We start from the raw sequence: 15,926 nt of genomic DNA, 5'->3' as shown, positions 1-15,926 counted from the left end.
ATTGATACCGCAGTCACCAAGATACTAGCCACTCACTGGTCAGGAAATTGCTATCAACTGCAGATTATTGAGTGCAATACCTTCTGGGAGAAAATAGGAAAAGAAACAAGTGTGAAAATTAAACTGCAGTTAAATCAGACTTCATTGTTGAAGCTATAAGTCATTTAAAAAGTTTATAGCTATAAGTCATTTAAAAAAAAAAACCAAAGTTGGGTCATGAGGAGAAAAGAGTAAACTTTTCAGTTATCCCACTGAAAAATGAAAGTGAAATGAACTTAATATTTAGGAAAATTTGTGCTGCTACTACACAAAGGCAAGCTCCTATTAGAGACAAAGTTGCATATTGTTCTAGCTTGCATAAAAATCACCCAATTATTAATGCTGGAACTTCACCTACCAACTTCACTATAAACTCAGTCAATGAGTTCTTACTAGGAAAAATAAGAAAGTCTTTGTTTTCTCTGAACTAGTTTTTACTTAAGTGTCATATTAAAAATATTTCAGTTTTTCCTCACATAAACTTTTTTTTTTCCTTTTCTTCCCATTTGTGCTGTTTTTGACTTCTACTATGGGGCAGGCGGGTGCTTTCCAGATTCTTCCCCCATGCTTTTCCAGTAAAAAAATATATATTAAAAGAACAATTCTGAAGAAGTTTTTCTTCAAAGTGTTCCACAGAGGAAAAGCATTTTATTGACAAGCTTTACTTCAGTAGTACTGCACATTTAAGTAACTGCTCACTAACTTCCGAGTTGCAGACTTTCGCTTATCCTTCCATTAGAAATCTTTTCTCCAGATGTGAATTTCAGGTTTTTTCTGGAATGTGTATACATGGCAGTATATCAGAACTACCACCAAAATCACCAGCCAGAAAATTAAGAGAAAATAACAAAAGTATTTAGAATCATAGTAACAAATTTTTAAATGGCTTTTAGGAAGGGCTTAAACCAACTGCTATTTAGCTGATATTTAGAAGAAAATGTTCTTTGAGTGTAATTTACTCTGTATCTGTCAATGCAAAGTACCAGTGTTATCTTTATACCCTTTTACATGCGAGAAGCATCAGCACTGCCTACTGATTATTACAAAATACTAGATTAAACTCACTAGTCTCACTGTTATTAAACAAAACAATAAATCCTGCAGCTAAAGATTTACACAACTGGTGAGTTTTCAAAGCTATTAGTTTCAGGAGCAGTGCAACATTCTTTCAATTCACATCCTAAGCACACTGTTCTTACAGTGGTGGGAAGCTATAACAACATTTCACCACATTTCAAATCAGAAAACCAAATATACCATGACTGTAAGCAGGTCTAAGCAGTCACCAGTGAGATGGTAGGGCCCAGAAAGGCAATGTATTTTAAATGAGGTCTACTTCCCATTCAGATTTCTATAAGGAATATAATGTCTATCTTCAGTCAGTTTCTAACAAGTTGAGTAGAGATCACTGTGTCATCTGAAATTCCTATTCATAAGTATGGATATGTTTACAGATGATAGAATCCTGGCAACTAAAATAAACTACTGAAGATTTGCTTTAGTAAATATGAGAAAAATCAATCTGCACGCCTGTTCACTCCCTCAACAACTTCTCAAAGATGGTATAGTGCACTAGCAGTGGAGCTAAATAAACATACAGACCAGAGTCCACTGCGAAGCAGAGATCACCACCAAAAGGCATGTAATGATAGATTCAGAGCATGACTGCACCTTTCAGCTCTGTCAGTGGAAGTCCTCCAGTGCTGCTTTCATGAACTCTCACATTTCTTCACTAACACAAAGTCAGATAAAATTTGTTAAGTTAAAAATGACAATATAAAATGTCAGAGGAACCTGAGTGAGCGGGTGTTTATTTTTGAAGATTTCTACTATTCCTATAGTATGCATTATACTATTTCCAAATGAAAAGAATGTCTGAAATAATAGCATTAATTAAAAGAAAGGGACAAGAAAAAGGATGCATGGGAAGTTCTAATGAACCGTTGTGGCAGCAGCTTCTTTAAAGCAAGCTACCAGCAATAACATTGTACTCTATAATTATGCATGTTTTGCTGATACCTAGACAGGCATTTGAATTGTCTGACTGTTGTTTATAGTACTCGAGCAAAGATTTCAGATTTTAAAAATTGTGTTACGTACTACATGAAAACCAGACTGGAAAAACCTCTCCTTTCTTTTCATCATTCCAACGCAAACAAAAAAAACCCCACCAAAACAATTAGAAGACTTGTGTCAGTATGGAATACTTCACATAGTCTGCTCTCACCAAGGTGAATGTCAAAAGCAATTGAGCTTTTACAAAGGCTGCAGACAGATAAGCTTTAACGGTGCTGTTTGTTTTTCTACCAAAGAAATGCATCTTTCCATGAAGCCTATGACTACCAAAACAATGAAAATCTGATGACACTGAAAGTCAGTTTCATTTTATGAGTCTTCAAATATCCTAGTTTGAAAAACTTTATTATGAATAAGAAGCCCCTTCACAATTTATCACTTGGTAAAACTTATTTTAAAAAAATTCTCTCTACCACATCCCAAAAGAAAACATGCTATTCTGAAGGTCTACTGTCACTAGTATTTATTAATTCCTACTGTGTAACTTCAAAATAGCATTAATAGCGCTCTCCCTTTCTCACATCCAAGTACAACAGAAGCTTGATCTCTCTCTTCGGGGAGATACGTTAGGACCAGACTTTTCCCTCTTCATGTAGTTCTTGATTCTGTGTGTCCTCAGCTGCTTCAGGAGTCTCTGATTCCTTGTCCATAAAAATTTCAGCTGTTGCATTGCTGTATTTATTTACCCACACGACCACTAGAGATATGTTGTTTTTTTAATAGAAAAACCTTTCCATCTTCTCTTGCATGCTTTTTGAGTACAACTATTATAATGACTTTCTGTCATTTTATAGATCATTTAGACAAATTTAGCAGTAAAGCAAAGACATAATTTCCTTTCTTTAAAGACCTGAATCAATATCATTCAGACATACGCAAAATTTAAAGCTTCAAAAGAAAACATGAATTTTTAGCTTTAACTCAGTATTTCAAACATCTGAGTAGAAATTCTTGCATGGACAAAACTAAGAACAGTTGAGCTGTGTGGCCTATCAGTATCAGCACCCATTAGAAACTGAAGAGATATCTCCACAGTGAATATAATCTTCTTTAGACTCCTTCAGAGAGCTTTTGGCTTGTAAAAGGGATGCATTACGGTAATTGCCAGCAACAAAGTAAAATATTTTTTCTCACATTAGACATCTTGTTTTCATTCTTCAAGCTAGCACATCTCCCCTTTTAACTGAACTTATTAGCCTTCAATTCTCCAGGCTGCCCTACAGTTTTCTGAAAATTCAGAGCGCGCCCGACACAAATGCACCATTAACCACAAACATCCTGTTAGTCTCTGAGGCTGGAGGATGGCAGGACAGCATGACATCTGAAGCACTGTGGCAGAAGCTTATTTTTGTTTGTCTTGTTTCCTTACTGGCTAACAGTGACAACTTTAAGTCAGCCTGTCCTGAGTCACCTTCTACAGCCCTACAGGAGATAAAACTATACAGACTACAATACAGAAAACCAGGTTAGGAGTAAGACTGACCTTTAAAAGATCCGTTGAGGTTTAAGAAATACTCAGCTTGTTTTTACTTATCATGAAATACAATTCTGCCTTTGTGATCACAGTCCAACACAAAAGATTTAACTCCAATGGCCTTTCTTGCCTGATTTATGTCAATAAATGCATTCATGAAATTACTTATATTTTATTTAAATAAGTAATAAAAATGTGAATTCACATGTTTAAAGGTAAATGTTGTTTCCAAATTAGTGTAAAGGGCCATTGATAGCGAGTAGTTATATTTTCTCCAACAATGTGATCACCTCCATACAGAAAAATATACCTAAAAGGATAGCTGTAGATATAACAAAATCAGTACAAATAGTAACATTAATCTCTCTTTGATATATTCAGCACATCATACTAATATAATTTCAGGTACAGCTATATGAAGATAAGCTAATAACAGGTAGTGAGTATTAAAAAAACCCCAGTTCTATTCTGCTATTCCAAATAGGAAGCCCCTGTCATTGACCTTTAAGGTACAGATAAAAGAAAAATGCTCTTTTCCCCAACCAACTTCTGCAAAAGAGAATTGCTTTCCATTCTACTTTAAAAGTCCCTTCTGATGGAAGAACTATGTTAGTAAAAACCTAGAGTCATGAGCTTGCTTTCTTTGTTAGCAGCATTACTGCATGACAAAGTGTATTTGAGCAGACAATGGAAGAACCTTTGTGGCTCAGAGGAACTATACCAGAACTCAACTGAAAAATCACTTAGATCAGGCCTATAGAAATGCTGAAAACAGCACCACCACCCTCAGAATTATGAGAGTTCAAACAGATGAACAAATTAGCAAGAAGTTTTTCTACTACGTAGTTTAAATTAACACGTTGAAATATCTTTGATAGAAAATACTCAAATCTCAAAGAGCTAAGCGTTTCTCATTGCTGTCATGTCTTCGAAATAAGAAAATTTTTTTCCTTGAATTTCTCTGTTAATCTATCTCAGAAAAAGATAAAAGTTTTATAAAGCATAGTGATATGGACTACTGCACAGATTTGTGCTGGTAAGGGGAATAAAACCGAATAAACAACCCATCTTGCAATTTAAAAATATGTTGACTACTTTGAATGATGAACTTTTTTTAGGCACATTTTGTTATCACTATAGTCGTAATAAAACAAAGCCCATAGAAAAAAATTCAAAACCTCAGCTGGTGCAAAAAGTCTAACAGACTTAGTCATGATGAGGATTTGTTCCTGAGCAATAGTATTAAAATATATTATCAATAATATAATAAACTGTCCGGAAATATTTGTTTCTTTAATGATTGCTTGACAAATTAAAGCTTAACTAGAAAACTATTTTCATTGAAAACTTTGCGATGTTTGCAGAGAGAAGTAAACAGAACAACAGTAAAGCTTTATTAGTAATGAAACTTTCCAGAATATGGATAGACATTAGATTCAATTTCCAGTGACCTAAAGCTTTTCTGTAGGGTCCTGAAGAATAAAAGGTACTTTGGTTCACATTTTATTTTTAAGTTGAAGATTCTTTAAACATTTCCTTTGCCATACTAAATTTCTGAAAAGCTAGTATCTGATTTATCAGGCACAGCAGCAAATAAGTGAGAGCAATTATACTGATGCTTCTAATTTTCCCCTAACTTTGCCTGTCAACTGTGTCACTCCACCTGATTTAAATAGTCCACTACGTTTCTAGTCTGAAAATGGCACTGAAACTCCCAGAGGAAAATCCTTGCCTGCTTTCAAGAGACCTTGAAGTAAGGCTATGCCCAAAGGAAGGCTGCAGTTCCAGACTCCATTAATATTAAGAACCACTTATCAGATCTTGCAAAGCTTTACTGCTTTCCACCTGGCCTAGATTACTTCAGTTCTTGGGCATGCAATACTACAGAGGACAGTGCCATAACCCCTCTCTGCCTTACAGAGCTGCACTAGGTACTGCAGTAATGCAGGAAGTGCCATACTGCCATCTGCAGTCAGGAATACCTGCCAATGCAGTGATTCACTGGTCGATTTCCTTACAGCCAACAGTCATTTTCTTTTAATTTTCTCCCTTAACACTGATGAATCTCAAATTGTTTACTTTTCAATGCCTTGATCAAACATGACCTTTCAAACTTTTAATCCTTGCAGAAAGAAGTTTCATGGTGTTTTTTTTTTTTTTTTTTTTGCTTAGAGCTAAAGTTATAGGAATGGTAAAGTAAGAAGGGAAGGAGAAAGCAAACACTTTAAAATTTGCATTACCTGTCTGGTGTGTATGGGGCCTGGGGTCTTGAAGCCTCCTTGACAGCTGCATTCAGAAACACTGTAAGGGTCCGAGCTGCTTGATGAGCATTTGGAGAGTGAGTCACAGCCCACCACAAAGGTGTTATCTAGAGGCAGTTCCTGAATGACATGGTGCTTCTTGGGGGGTACAGGAGTCTCAGGTTTAATTTGAAATGTAGGCTGCGGAGAAGCAGACTTGTAATGCTTTGCTAAATCTGGGCTATCAGGCTTAAATGTGGTTGGTGTGGTGGCCCAGTTATATTTTCCCATAGTCTGTTCTTCTAGCTCTACAGGAATGTCTAAAGTGCCATTTATGTGCTCATGGCCAGGATCATCAGGCTTAGATTCTTCAATAGTCACAAAGTTGAGGAGAAGACTTTTTGGAGAGCGCTTCTTCTTCTTCTTCTTCTTCTTGATCTGCCTATTCTCTTGGTTTGGGGAAACCCATTCACCACTCTGCTTGTTTTTTTGGACAACCTTGTGCCTAGGCGTCTGGCGGCACCGTACTAAAGCAGTAACAAAAATTACCAGAATAACTGTCATAGTGCCTGCAATAATGGCAATGATGATCTTGACATAATCATTGGTTTGTGGGGTTATCTCACCATCCCCAACATTCTGGCCAACTGGAGTTTCCATATTCCTGCGCACTAGCTCTTGTACGTAGGAAGTGTTGCTGACTGTCTCATTCACAAACAAATGCACAAGAGCTATAGTATAAAGAGACTCCGGTTGTCCTAGGTCATTGACTTTTATCACCAGTCTGTGCAAGCCATGATCTGATGTCATTACCTTCTCTTTCAAAGTAATATTGCCTGTTAATTGGTCAATTGTAAACAAGCCCCTTGAGTTCCCACCTATGATGCTATAGCGGAGCTCTGCATTCATTCCTGTGTCATTATCAACTGCAAAGACTCTAGTAACTACAGACCCTGGACTAGCTGATGTTGGAACCAATTCGTATGAATAATTAGATGAAGGAATAACAAAAACAGGCCTATTGTCATTTACATCAACAACATTGATGGTCACTTTGGCAGTTGAGGAACGCTGCAGTCTTCCTCCATCCACAGCTTTCACCTGGAAAGTATACGACCCCTGCTGTTCCCTATCAAAGGTAATATTAGGTCTTATTACACCAGTAAGTGGATCTATAATGAAATTATCTCTACCATTTAATATAGAAAGAGTGACCGCAGCATTCTCTCCAGAGTCAGCATCTGTAACTGTGATAAGCCCCACTGTGCCATACATGGGTAAGTTTTCTGGCACATAGAAATTATATTCATTATGTGTGAAAGCAGGGCTGTTATCATTCTGGTCCAGGACCGACACTGTCACAGTAGCATTGGTCTGCAAGGGTGGCATCCCGTTATCCTTAGCCAGCACAGTGAAGGAGTACCTGTCTTGCTTTTCTCTGTCCAGCTTTCTCACTGCTGTCAGAATGCCTGTACGGCGGTCAAGGTTGAAAATAGGAGGTGCATCAGAACCCAGGATATAGCTGATCTCAGCGTTGCGCCCACTGTCAGCATCTGTAGCACTTATCTTGGTCAGCTGAGTACCAGGAGCATTGTTTTCAGGGATGGAAAGACCTATGATTGGCTGTGTAAAGACTGGGGCATTGTCATTTTCATCTTTAATTTTGATCAGGAGCATTGCAGACTGGTTTAAGGGAGGTTTCCCTGAATCTGAAGCCACTATTTTAATGGCATATTCCCGTGTGGCTTCATAATCTAGAAACGTGGCTGTCTCGAGGAGAAACTGATTATCAAACACTGGCTTTAGCCTAAAAGGGACATCGTGATCTGTAAAACAAGTTACTTTTCCATTCAGATCAGCATCCTTGTCCATTACTGTTATTAATGCAATTTTTGTATTAAGGGGAGCCTTCTCAGACAAAAGCACTGTCCCGTTCACTGGATTGATGATGTATCTTGTGTCTATTGATGGGACGTTGTCATTAATATCTGTGACATTAACAGTCACTGTTGCTTTTGATGGAGTTGAACTGCCATCGCTTGCCAAAACAGTTAATTTGTGTACAGGAGATTCCTCCCTGTCTAGTGGTTCTCTTATAGTGATGAGACCAGTGGTGTTATCAATGGCAAATAGCCTTTTGGCCAAACTGGAGATCTGATTGCTGAAATAGAAGTGGATTTGCGCATTTGAGCCCAGGTCTGCATCAGTGGCGTGGAGCTGAGAAACAGAGGTGCCCACTGGAGCATTTTCTGGAACACTAACTTCAATGTCATTCTCTTTGAAGACTGGGCGATTATCATTCACATCAGTCACTGTGACTTGCAGAATGGCAGTGCTAGATCTTGGAGGGCTTCCACCATCTTCAACTTTAATTTTCATCACATAGGTATCCTTCTGCTCCCTATCCAGGATCTGTTGGACAATCAGTTGAGGCCACTTATCTCCCTCAGGTGTCTCAATTATATCAAGACCAAATACATTTTGACCCTATAAGACACAGAAAGAACATACTTTAGCATGACAGTATATTTAAATAGATAAACATCTACTTAATGTTCTGAAATTGTCATGGAATATGTATTTTTATATATACCGTATAGAGGAACACACATTTCTATATTTACCTTATTTTTGCAATATCTGATTTTGCTCTAAGGCCTTAAGAAAACCTCAGAGAAAACATGTGAAGAAATGGATACTTTGGAAAAACAGGGTGGGTGGGTTTGGAGGGGATGGTAGGGTGTTTTGTTCTGTGGTTTGTTGTTTTGGTTTGGTTTTTTTTAACTAGTTTCTCTATTTCTACAGAAAAATTATTAAATTCCTGGACAGATGTAATTTGGTTTCTCTGTTGTATGAATGAGTGTGGAAAAGAGGAATAAAGCCAAATTTCAACCACATCCAAAGGCAAGACAGTATGCATACACTGGAGGACCGAAAACAATATTCAATTTCAAGGAAAACAAGAAAGATAAAGTGACTGTGTGTTCGTGGAACAACTCTAAACATGATCTGAAACCATTAGCATAAAAAACCAACAGTATCATTGAAAAGGGGCTTACTACATAATTCAGGTGTTAGATGGTACAGACAAAACTAAACCATAACAGTTTATTAGAAATAAACTAAAAATTTAAAAACTCATTAAAACTATTCCTTTCTTCATTATTATATATTTTATATTTGTAGCAAAAATTACAATACCAGTGAGAAAGGAAGATCTATTTTCATTTTAAAAAATATCACGGAGTTATGAGATCAATTTGAAAATAATCTATTTTTTTTTCCACAGGGTTTGTTGAACAACTAACACTCCTGGAATTGCAAAGAAATGCTACACATATTGCATGAACATAAGTTCTTTTAAAACACTAATGTTGACAAAGTAGTCTGCTAAAATAAAGATTGGAATCTAGAACTAGATTCCCCCTTCTGCTGTCTCCTCAGACAAGAAGGGATTAAGAATATCAGAATTATCCCCTTTTCTCCCATCTCTCACCCTTCAGAGGAAGAAAGGATGTAAAGGCAGTTTGCCAGCATCTTCTGTAAGGGCAGAGCTAAAATGTAGATCACTAAAGCTGAATGTATATGATGACCAGAAAAAGAAAGCATCAGTAAAGATGCTGACTAATTCTTTTTTTGTGTCATACTTGTAATAATGAACTGTGTCCAGCCTGGTTATTTCTGTTTATTGTGCTTGTCTCACCTTTACTCATGTAATTGTATGTGTGTTCTAAACTGATTTGAGACATTTCAGGCCAAAGGGAAAGAAAATGTTCCCAGTGTGCAAGGTTCTTTATTTCTCACTAATTGTAAGAGATTTATATTATTTGTGTCTTGCTACCCACTGTTAAGTGAATGCATTTATAGGTCTAATTTGGTGTTAGGTTGTACTCTTTCATTAATTTGTTTTCTCAAAGCCAGAATTTGACCCTACATAAGTAATAATTTATTTCACGGAAAAGAACTATTCATCCACATTTCAAAAATTACTGTGCCACTTGCACAGTATTTGTGACAACATTAAGTTGCAAGGGGGACAGTCTAAAGTGAATTGGCACACATTCTGAAACAATAAAATAAATACAGCTTCGGCTTCTTTAGCAGAAGGCACATGAAAATATAACTCTAGCAATTGTTTCTAAATCAAGATACACATTTTGAACCAATTAGGTTAAATTTTAGCATGGTAATTCTATGCTGATCTCTTTGTGAAGGCAGAATGAGAGTTTCCTCTTCATCTTCAATCTGGCTAGCAGTTATTCGCAATAAATTTCATAATTACTGAGAAATGATGAATTATATATTCTATGCTTTAACATAGATTTCCAGAAAAAAGTAACAGAAGCTAGAGGAGAAAAACCTGTCAGCTATCTTTTCTGTCTTTATTTGTACACAAGTTGACAGATGGGCACTGATTATTCTGTCATTAGATCCCACAACTACAACAAACACTTCATATAGACTTTGAATACATGCAGCTATACATATGCATACCCAATTCTGCTTTTCTTTAACTATCAAGTATGAGAAAGGTATTTTTCATTACAGCATAAGAGTTTGATATAAAATACAGCTTCAGTTCCCCATCACTAGTAGTAAACTACTGCAGAAACAGAAAAGAATGCAAAGATCTCTTCCAAGTTAATTATTAACACTTGAGTAATTTTCTATGGAAAAATATTATCCAAGAGTACTTCTTGCTATTCATTACAGGTTTATACATCTTTTTAATCTACCAAAAAAAAAAAAAAGAATTACAGAAAATTATACATTCTCCTAAACAATGTGAAACAAGCTTGCTTGATTTAAGGGGTGAGGTTAGGTGTGACATTATGCTGCATTGTAACAAATGCATTTTCTAAGAACGGACAGTTCTCCCATTCTAACCACTCCAAAAAATGATGAAACATTAAAGAAACATATTTTTTAAGATTAAAAATATGTCATTCTCTCCCTTATGAGCAAAGAAACTGAGGGTTAAAAATCCTGAGAGAAACATGAAGAAAACCCTTCAGGATTAAATTCTTCATGTTGAAGTAATGGCTCTATCATCATTAAAACCTCAGTGAAGTGAAAATTTCCATTAGGGTCAGATTGTTATTTGGAATGAGCTGTACCTCAGTCACCACATTATCCCAGTGATCTGAAGGTTTCATTCACACTTGAAAGGGTATGAGTCCATAGGAAAAGCATAATTAACATTTATATAGTACCTTTCACCATTAAAATGACTGACTGGTAAAAATAATCTGCTACATTTTTATCTGCACCACTACAGAAGGATGGGAGTGAGAAATAAAAAAGGTTAACTTTTTTTTAATTTAAAAAGACAGTTTAAGCAATGTAACCTAACTATTTGAGGCAAAACAAGGTTATGCCCATCTCAGAGACAGGATTAGCTGTAAGAGGCTCTGGCCCTGATCACAAGATCCTTTATCAGGGCAATAAGCACCTCTGTTACCTTATTCAATTTTCATAACATCCTTTTCAGTGGATTCATGAACACAACAGTCTCTGAAATAATGAAACTGGTATTCTCGTTGAACACTCTCTACCATATATTTACCTGATCGTTTGTAATGGATCCAAATGTCCTTTTCGGAGCTGTTTTGGGCTGTCATGTAAATAAAAAAATCAGAGAGTTTTTTTAAAATTGTAACATTTAGGTAGATTAATACATAAACAATGACACATGGACACTTCATGTGATAAGTTAGAAGAGCCTCTTGTATTATGGACAGGACTGCATGCGATAAAGTGCACCTATAGTCTACATATAACTTGCCTCTAGACATACATATTGCAGTACCACAGTCTTTTGTTAAGTCCATGGGGTATTGACTACCTGGACATTGTAATAAACGTTCTTTCAGGCCACAAATTGTAATGTGGGCTTCACTGTTGGGAGGAATGGGAAGAAACACCACCTTCTGGTTAATGCTTGTAACAGTGGCATGGTCTGCTGCGTTCAGAACATCTTATGACCTTACACTTGCAGACCAGTAAGTTGATAAATTGTAGTAATTTCTCAAAGAAATAGGGAAGGGAAAGAATATTGTGCTAAATAACCATATCTAAATGACTGCTTGTGATACAAAGTACTCTGAAATTAAGTCAGTCTATTAGTGACTATTTCTTAAAACAGTACAAATTATATAATTTTATATTATAACTATACATTGTTAACTGACAAATAATAGTTCAACACTGTCCCCAATCTTCATTCAAGAAAAGTATTCTCAACCTTTAGAGAAAGACACACAAGCAAAGACAGCTCATTGTTTTGTGTCTACAAGTTTGCCCTATACTTATTATCAATACTTATCTTCATGCACTGTAAATGACAAACACATTACAGGATGTATGTCTTGTTTAAGATTCAGTTGAACTAAAAAGTCAAGGGCTAGATGACACACATAATAAACTTTTACTAATGTTCTACAGTAACTCATTTCAATGAATATTGCAACAAGCTAGAAGTGCACACTTATTACACGTCAACAATCAGCTAGTTCTATTATTTCTAAAAATCTTACTCTGCCTGAAATTTAAAATAAGCAGATTTAGAGTGACTAAATTCCAGCAGACCAAATACAGCAATACTGGGAAATAAAATGAACAAAATGTTTAAAAGAGGAAAAAAAGAAAAAAGGAAGATAAAAAGATCAGCTTCCCATGAGAAAGTAATTCAGTAATTCATTAATTACTTCATAATGAAACCTTTGGCTGAAATGCAATGTTGTGTCCAAAGGACTCTAAAATCTTTTCACAGTCCAGAAAATAATGCACGTTTGCTAACTGCTAGTTATTTCAGATGTAGCAACACAGAAAACTTTTGCAGGTCTCCTGCAAAATTAAAAGACAGGTCCCAGCCACCGTTTCTTTGTCTATTTCTGTCAAGACATACAACACTGCTCTATAACTGTAGTGTTGTATTAGCAAAGAGTAGCATAATTTCAATTCCTAGTGCAGAAAACTGGACAACAGTTATACAGTGGATAGCATTTTTAATAAAAGTTGAAAATTAAACTTGCATTTTTCTTTCAAAGGTGATATGTTGGATGTGAAAAATGTGAACTCCCAAAGCAAAGCTAAAGCCTTAAAACTAAAATATTCTACATGATAGGCAGTAACGGATATAAGTTCCTATAATAGGAGCATATTACTACACTCAGATCTATAATATCATAAGTGTTGTAGCTCTACTAAAGGTCCCTTGTCTGCTATTACTTACACAGTCTGCAATTTATGTGTTCATGCATTCAAGAAGATTAAAATTTGTTGCACAGCTGTCCTGTTTAAAGACTGCACAGTCACTACCCTCATCACATTGCACAGCTTACAACTCAAAGTTACTTGAAATATGTGTCATTAATACCAAGTTACCTTATGAACTGAGTGACAGTACCTCAAAGGAGAAAATAAAATTACAAAGGTAAGACATTTTTATCATCAGATGCAAAATTGTTTACGTATTTGAAACACTAGCTCTTTGTCAAAACAACTACAATCTTTTAATTTGTAGGCCAAGATTCCCATGAGTTTTGTTCATTTTATGGTTTTCTGTCAGTATCACACACTAGTTCACATGGTTTCCACTGAAGCAAGCCAAAGCTTAGCTCTGAATAAACTGAACTTACAGGTTCAAATCCACAGTCAAAGTAGGACTTGGAAGCTTCCAATCATGCATGAACCTAAAGAGAATTTTGTGCATTCAGAATCCTAATTAGCTCCATGTGTACATAAAAGTTAAGGATATAATTTATTAGCCATGTCTATATCATAACTTGCTATTTTTCCACCTCCAATTATAAAAGAGCTTCTATAAATGTAAAGCCCTGCCAAAGATTTCTTCTCCATGTATACCACCACACACAACACCTTACTTGTCCTATGAAGTGTACAGAAAGCAAAATACTATAGATGAGATCAATAGAGTGTAAGGATAATAATAAACCATTTCATGCTGGAAAGGAACAGTATAATATAGAATGAAGCAGCAGACAATCAATTCAATTAATACTGATTTTCTGAAGAAGAAGAAAAAAGGCTAGGAGGTATACCTAAACATGAAATTACTTCCTTGGAAATCCGAATTTAATGTTACTGCAAAAGACTGAAACAGTTCTAACAATTATATCACCTGAATCTCCTTAATCCTTTCGGCTGATTTGTTCCTTTCTGCAAAGATTTCCTTCCAATCTTGTCATATTCTGAATATTGCCAACTTTATTTTGTAAGATAGATATTAGATAGACATATTGTGGTGGGTTGACCATGGCTGGGGGCCAGGTGCCCACCAGAGCCGCTCTATCACTCCCCTCACTCACCAAACAGGGGAGAAAAAGTGTAATGAAAAGCTTGTGGGTCGAGATAAGGATAGGGAAAGATCACTCACTAATTATCATCACGAGCAAAACAGACTGAACTTAGAGAGGAAATTCATCTAATTTATTACTAAGCAAAACAGAGTAGAGGAACGAGAAATAAAATCAGATCTTAGAACACCTCCCCCCACCCCTCCCATCTTCCCGGGCTCAACTTCACTCCCAGCTTCAACCTCCTCCCCCCTCAGCGGCACAGGGGGACGGGGAATGGGGGTTACAGTCAGTTCATCACATGTTGTTTCTGCCGCTTCTTCATCCTCGGGGGAGGACTCCTCTCATCGTTTCCCTGCTCCAGCATGGAGTCCCTCTCATGGGAGACAGTCCTTCATAAACTTCTCCAACGTGAGTCTCTCCCACAGGGTGCAGACTGCTCCAGCGTGGGGTCCCCCCCGGGGTCACAAGTCCTGCCAGCAAACCTGCTCTGGCGTGGGCTCCTCTCTCCACAGGTCCACAGGTCCTGCCAGGAACTTGCTCCAGCGCGGGCTTCCCATGGGGTCACGGCCTCCTTCAGGTGTCTCCACCTGCTCCGGCATGGGGTCCTCCACGGGCTGCAGGTGGAATCTCTACACCCCCTCATCCCTCCTCCATGGGCTGCAGGGGACAGCCTGCTTCACCATGATCTTCACCACGGGCTGCAGGGGGATCTCTGCTCCGGCGCCTGGAGCACCTCCTCCCCCTCCTTCTGCACTGGCCTTGGTGTCTGCAGAGTTTCTTACATCTTCTCACTCCTCTCTCCGGCTGCAAAAGCTCTCTCTAACTTGTTTTTTTCCTTCTTAAATATGTTATCACAGAGGCGCTGATTGGCTTGGCCTTGGCCAGCGGCGGGCCCGTCTTAGAGCCGGCTGGCATTGGCTCTATCACACACAGGGGGAGCTTCCAGCAACTTCTCACAGAAGCCACCCCTGTAGCCCCTCCGCCACCAAAACCTTGCCACGCAAACCCAACACACATATTTTTTTTCTAAGATGGAATATTTTTGCATCCTCCTCAATTCTTGGCGTCCGATTCTCAGAATGTATTTATGAGATCACGTTCACCTTCATTAAGGAGAAACAATTAGTGATAATGAATACTACATTTTTAATATATTTTCTTTGCTGCCCTAATTTCTCCAGCCTACACTCTAGAGCAAGCCTGAATCTCCATCCCCAAAATGGGTTAATATTTTTAATCTACAAACTTTACAAGGTGAGAGAACGTGGAGAGCAGGAAAGTAGAAATACACATACTACTTAACTGCCCTCTGCTGAAATTAGGCCCTAATAACATTTTCAAGAGTGCATCAGGTTTCATGAGTAATTCTCTTCCCATATTATATCTCTGGTCTATGAAATGATGTTTCAACTTTTTATTTATTTATTTATTTTCCTAGGAAGTCTAACTTCTCTTTTGAACCATGGATTACAATTTTAAAAAACAAAACACAAAACCTTTCCCCCCCAAAAATATTTTTTTAAATAAAAATACATTTCACATGCCTCTACAAACTAGGATAGGATAATGGCGTATCCACATTACTGCATTAACATGATATAAAATTAACAAGATAATTGCTTACAAAACATGGCAGCAGGAACCAGGCTGTCACTTGAATAGTTTTGTACAATGTACTCTAGACATTCAATTATGTATTTCAACAAAATTTGCAGCTGCACCAGAAAACTTTAGGCATTTATCTTCACAATACTCCTGCTATAGAAATAGTTGTAC

The 15,926-nt window shown here is 37.1% G+C and overlaps 1 protein-coding gene across 2 annotated transcripts in view; it reads right to left on the bottom strand.

The window, feature by feature from the left end:
* Window positions 1–15,926, bottom strand: part of PCDH11X (protocadherin 11 X-linked) — a 511,064-nt gene that overhangs the window by 420,868 nt on the left and 74,270 nt on the right. For both annotated transcript variants that reach the window (XM_054839633.1, XM_054839635.1), the window contains exons 3-4: window positions 11,396–11,443; window positions 5,830–8,316 (exon numbers count right to left, since the gene is read on the bottom strand). In XM_054839633.1, the coding sequence (XP_054695608.1) occupies window positions 5,830–8,316; window positions 11,396–11,443 (2,535 nt within the window). The remainder of the gene's footprint in view (window positions 1–5,829; window positions 8,317–11,395; window positions 11,444–15,926) is intronic.

This window comes from Grus americana, chromosome 12, assembly GCF_028858705.1.
Source record: "Grus americana isolate bGruAme1 chromosome 12, bGruAme1.mat, whole genome shotgun sequence".
Taxonomy (NCBI): Eukaryota; Metazoa; Chordata; class Aves; order Gruiformes; family Gruidae; genus Grus; species Grus americana.
This window is presented reverse-complemented; position numbering and strand designations above follow the sequence as displayed.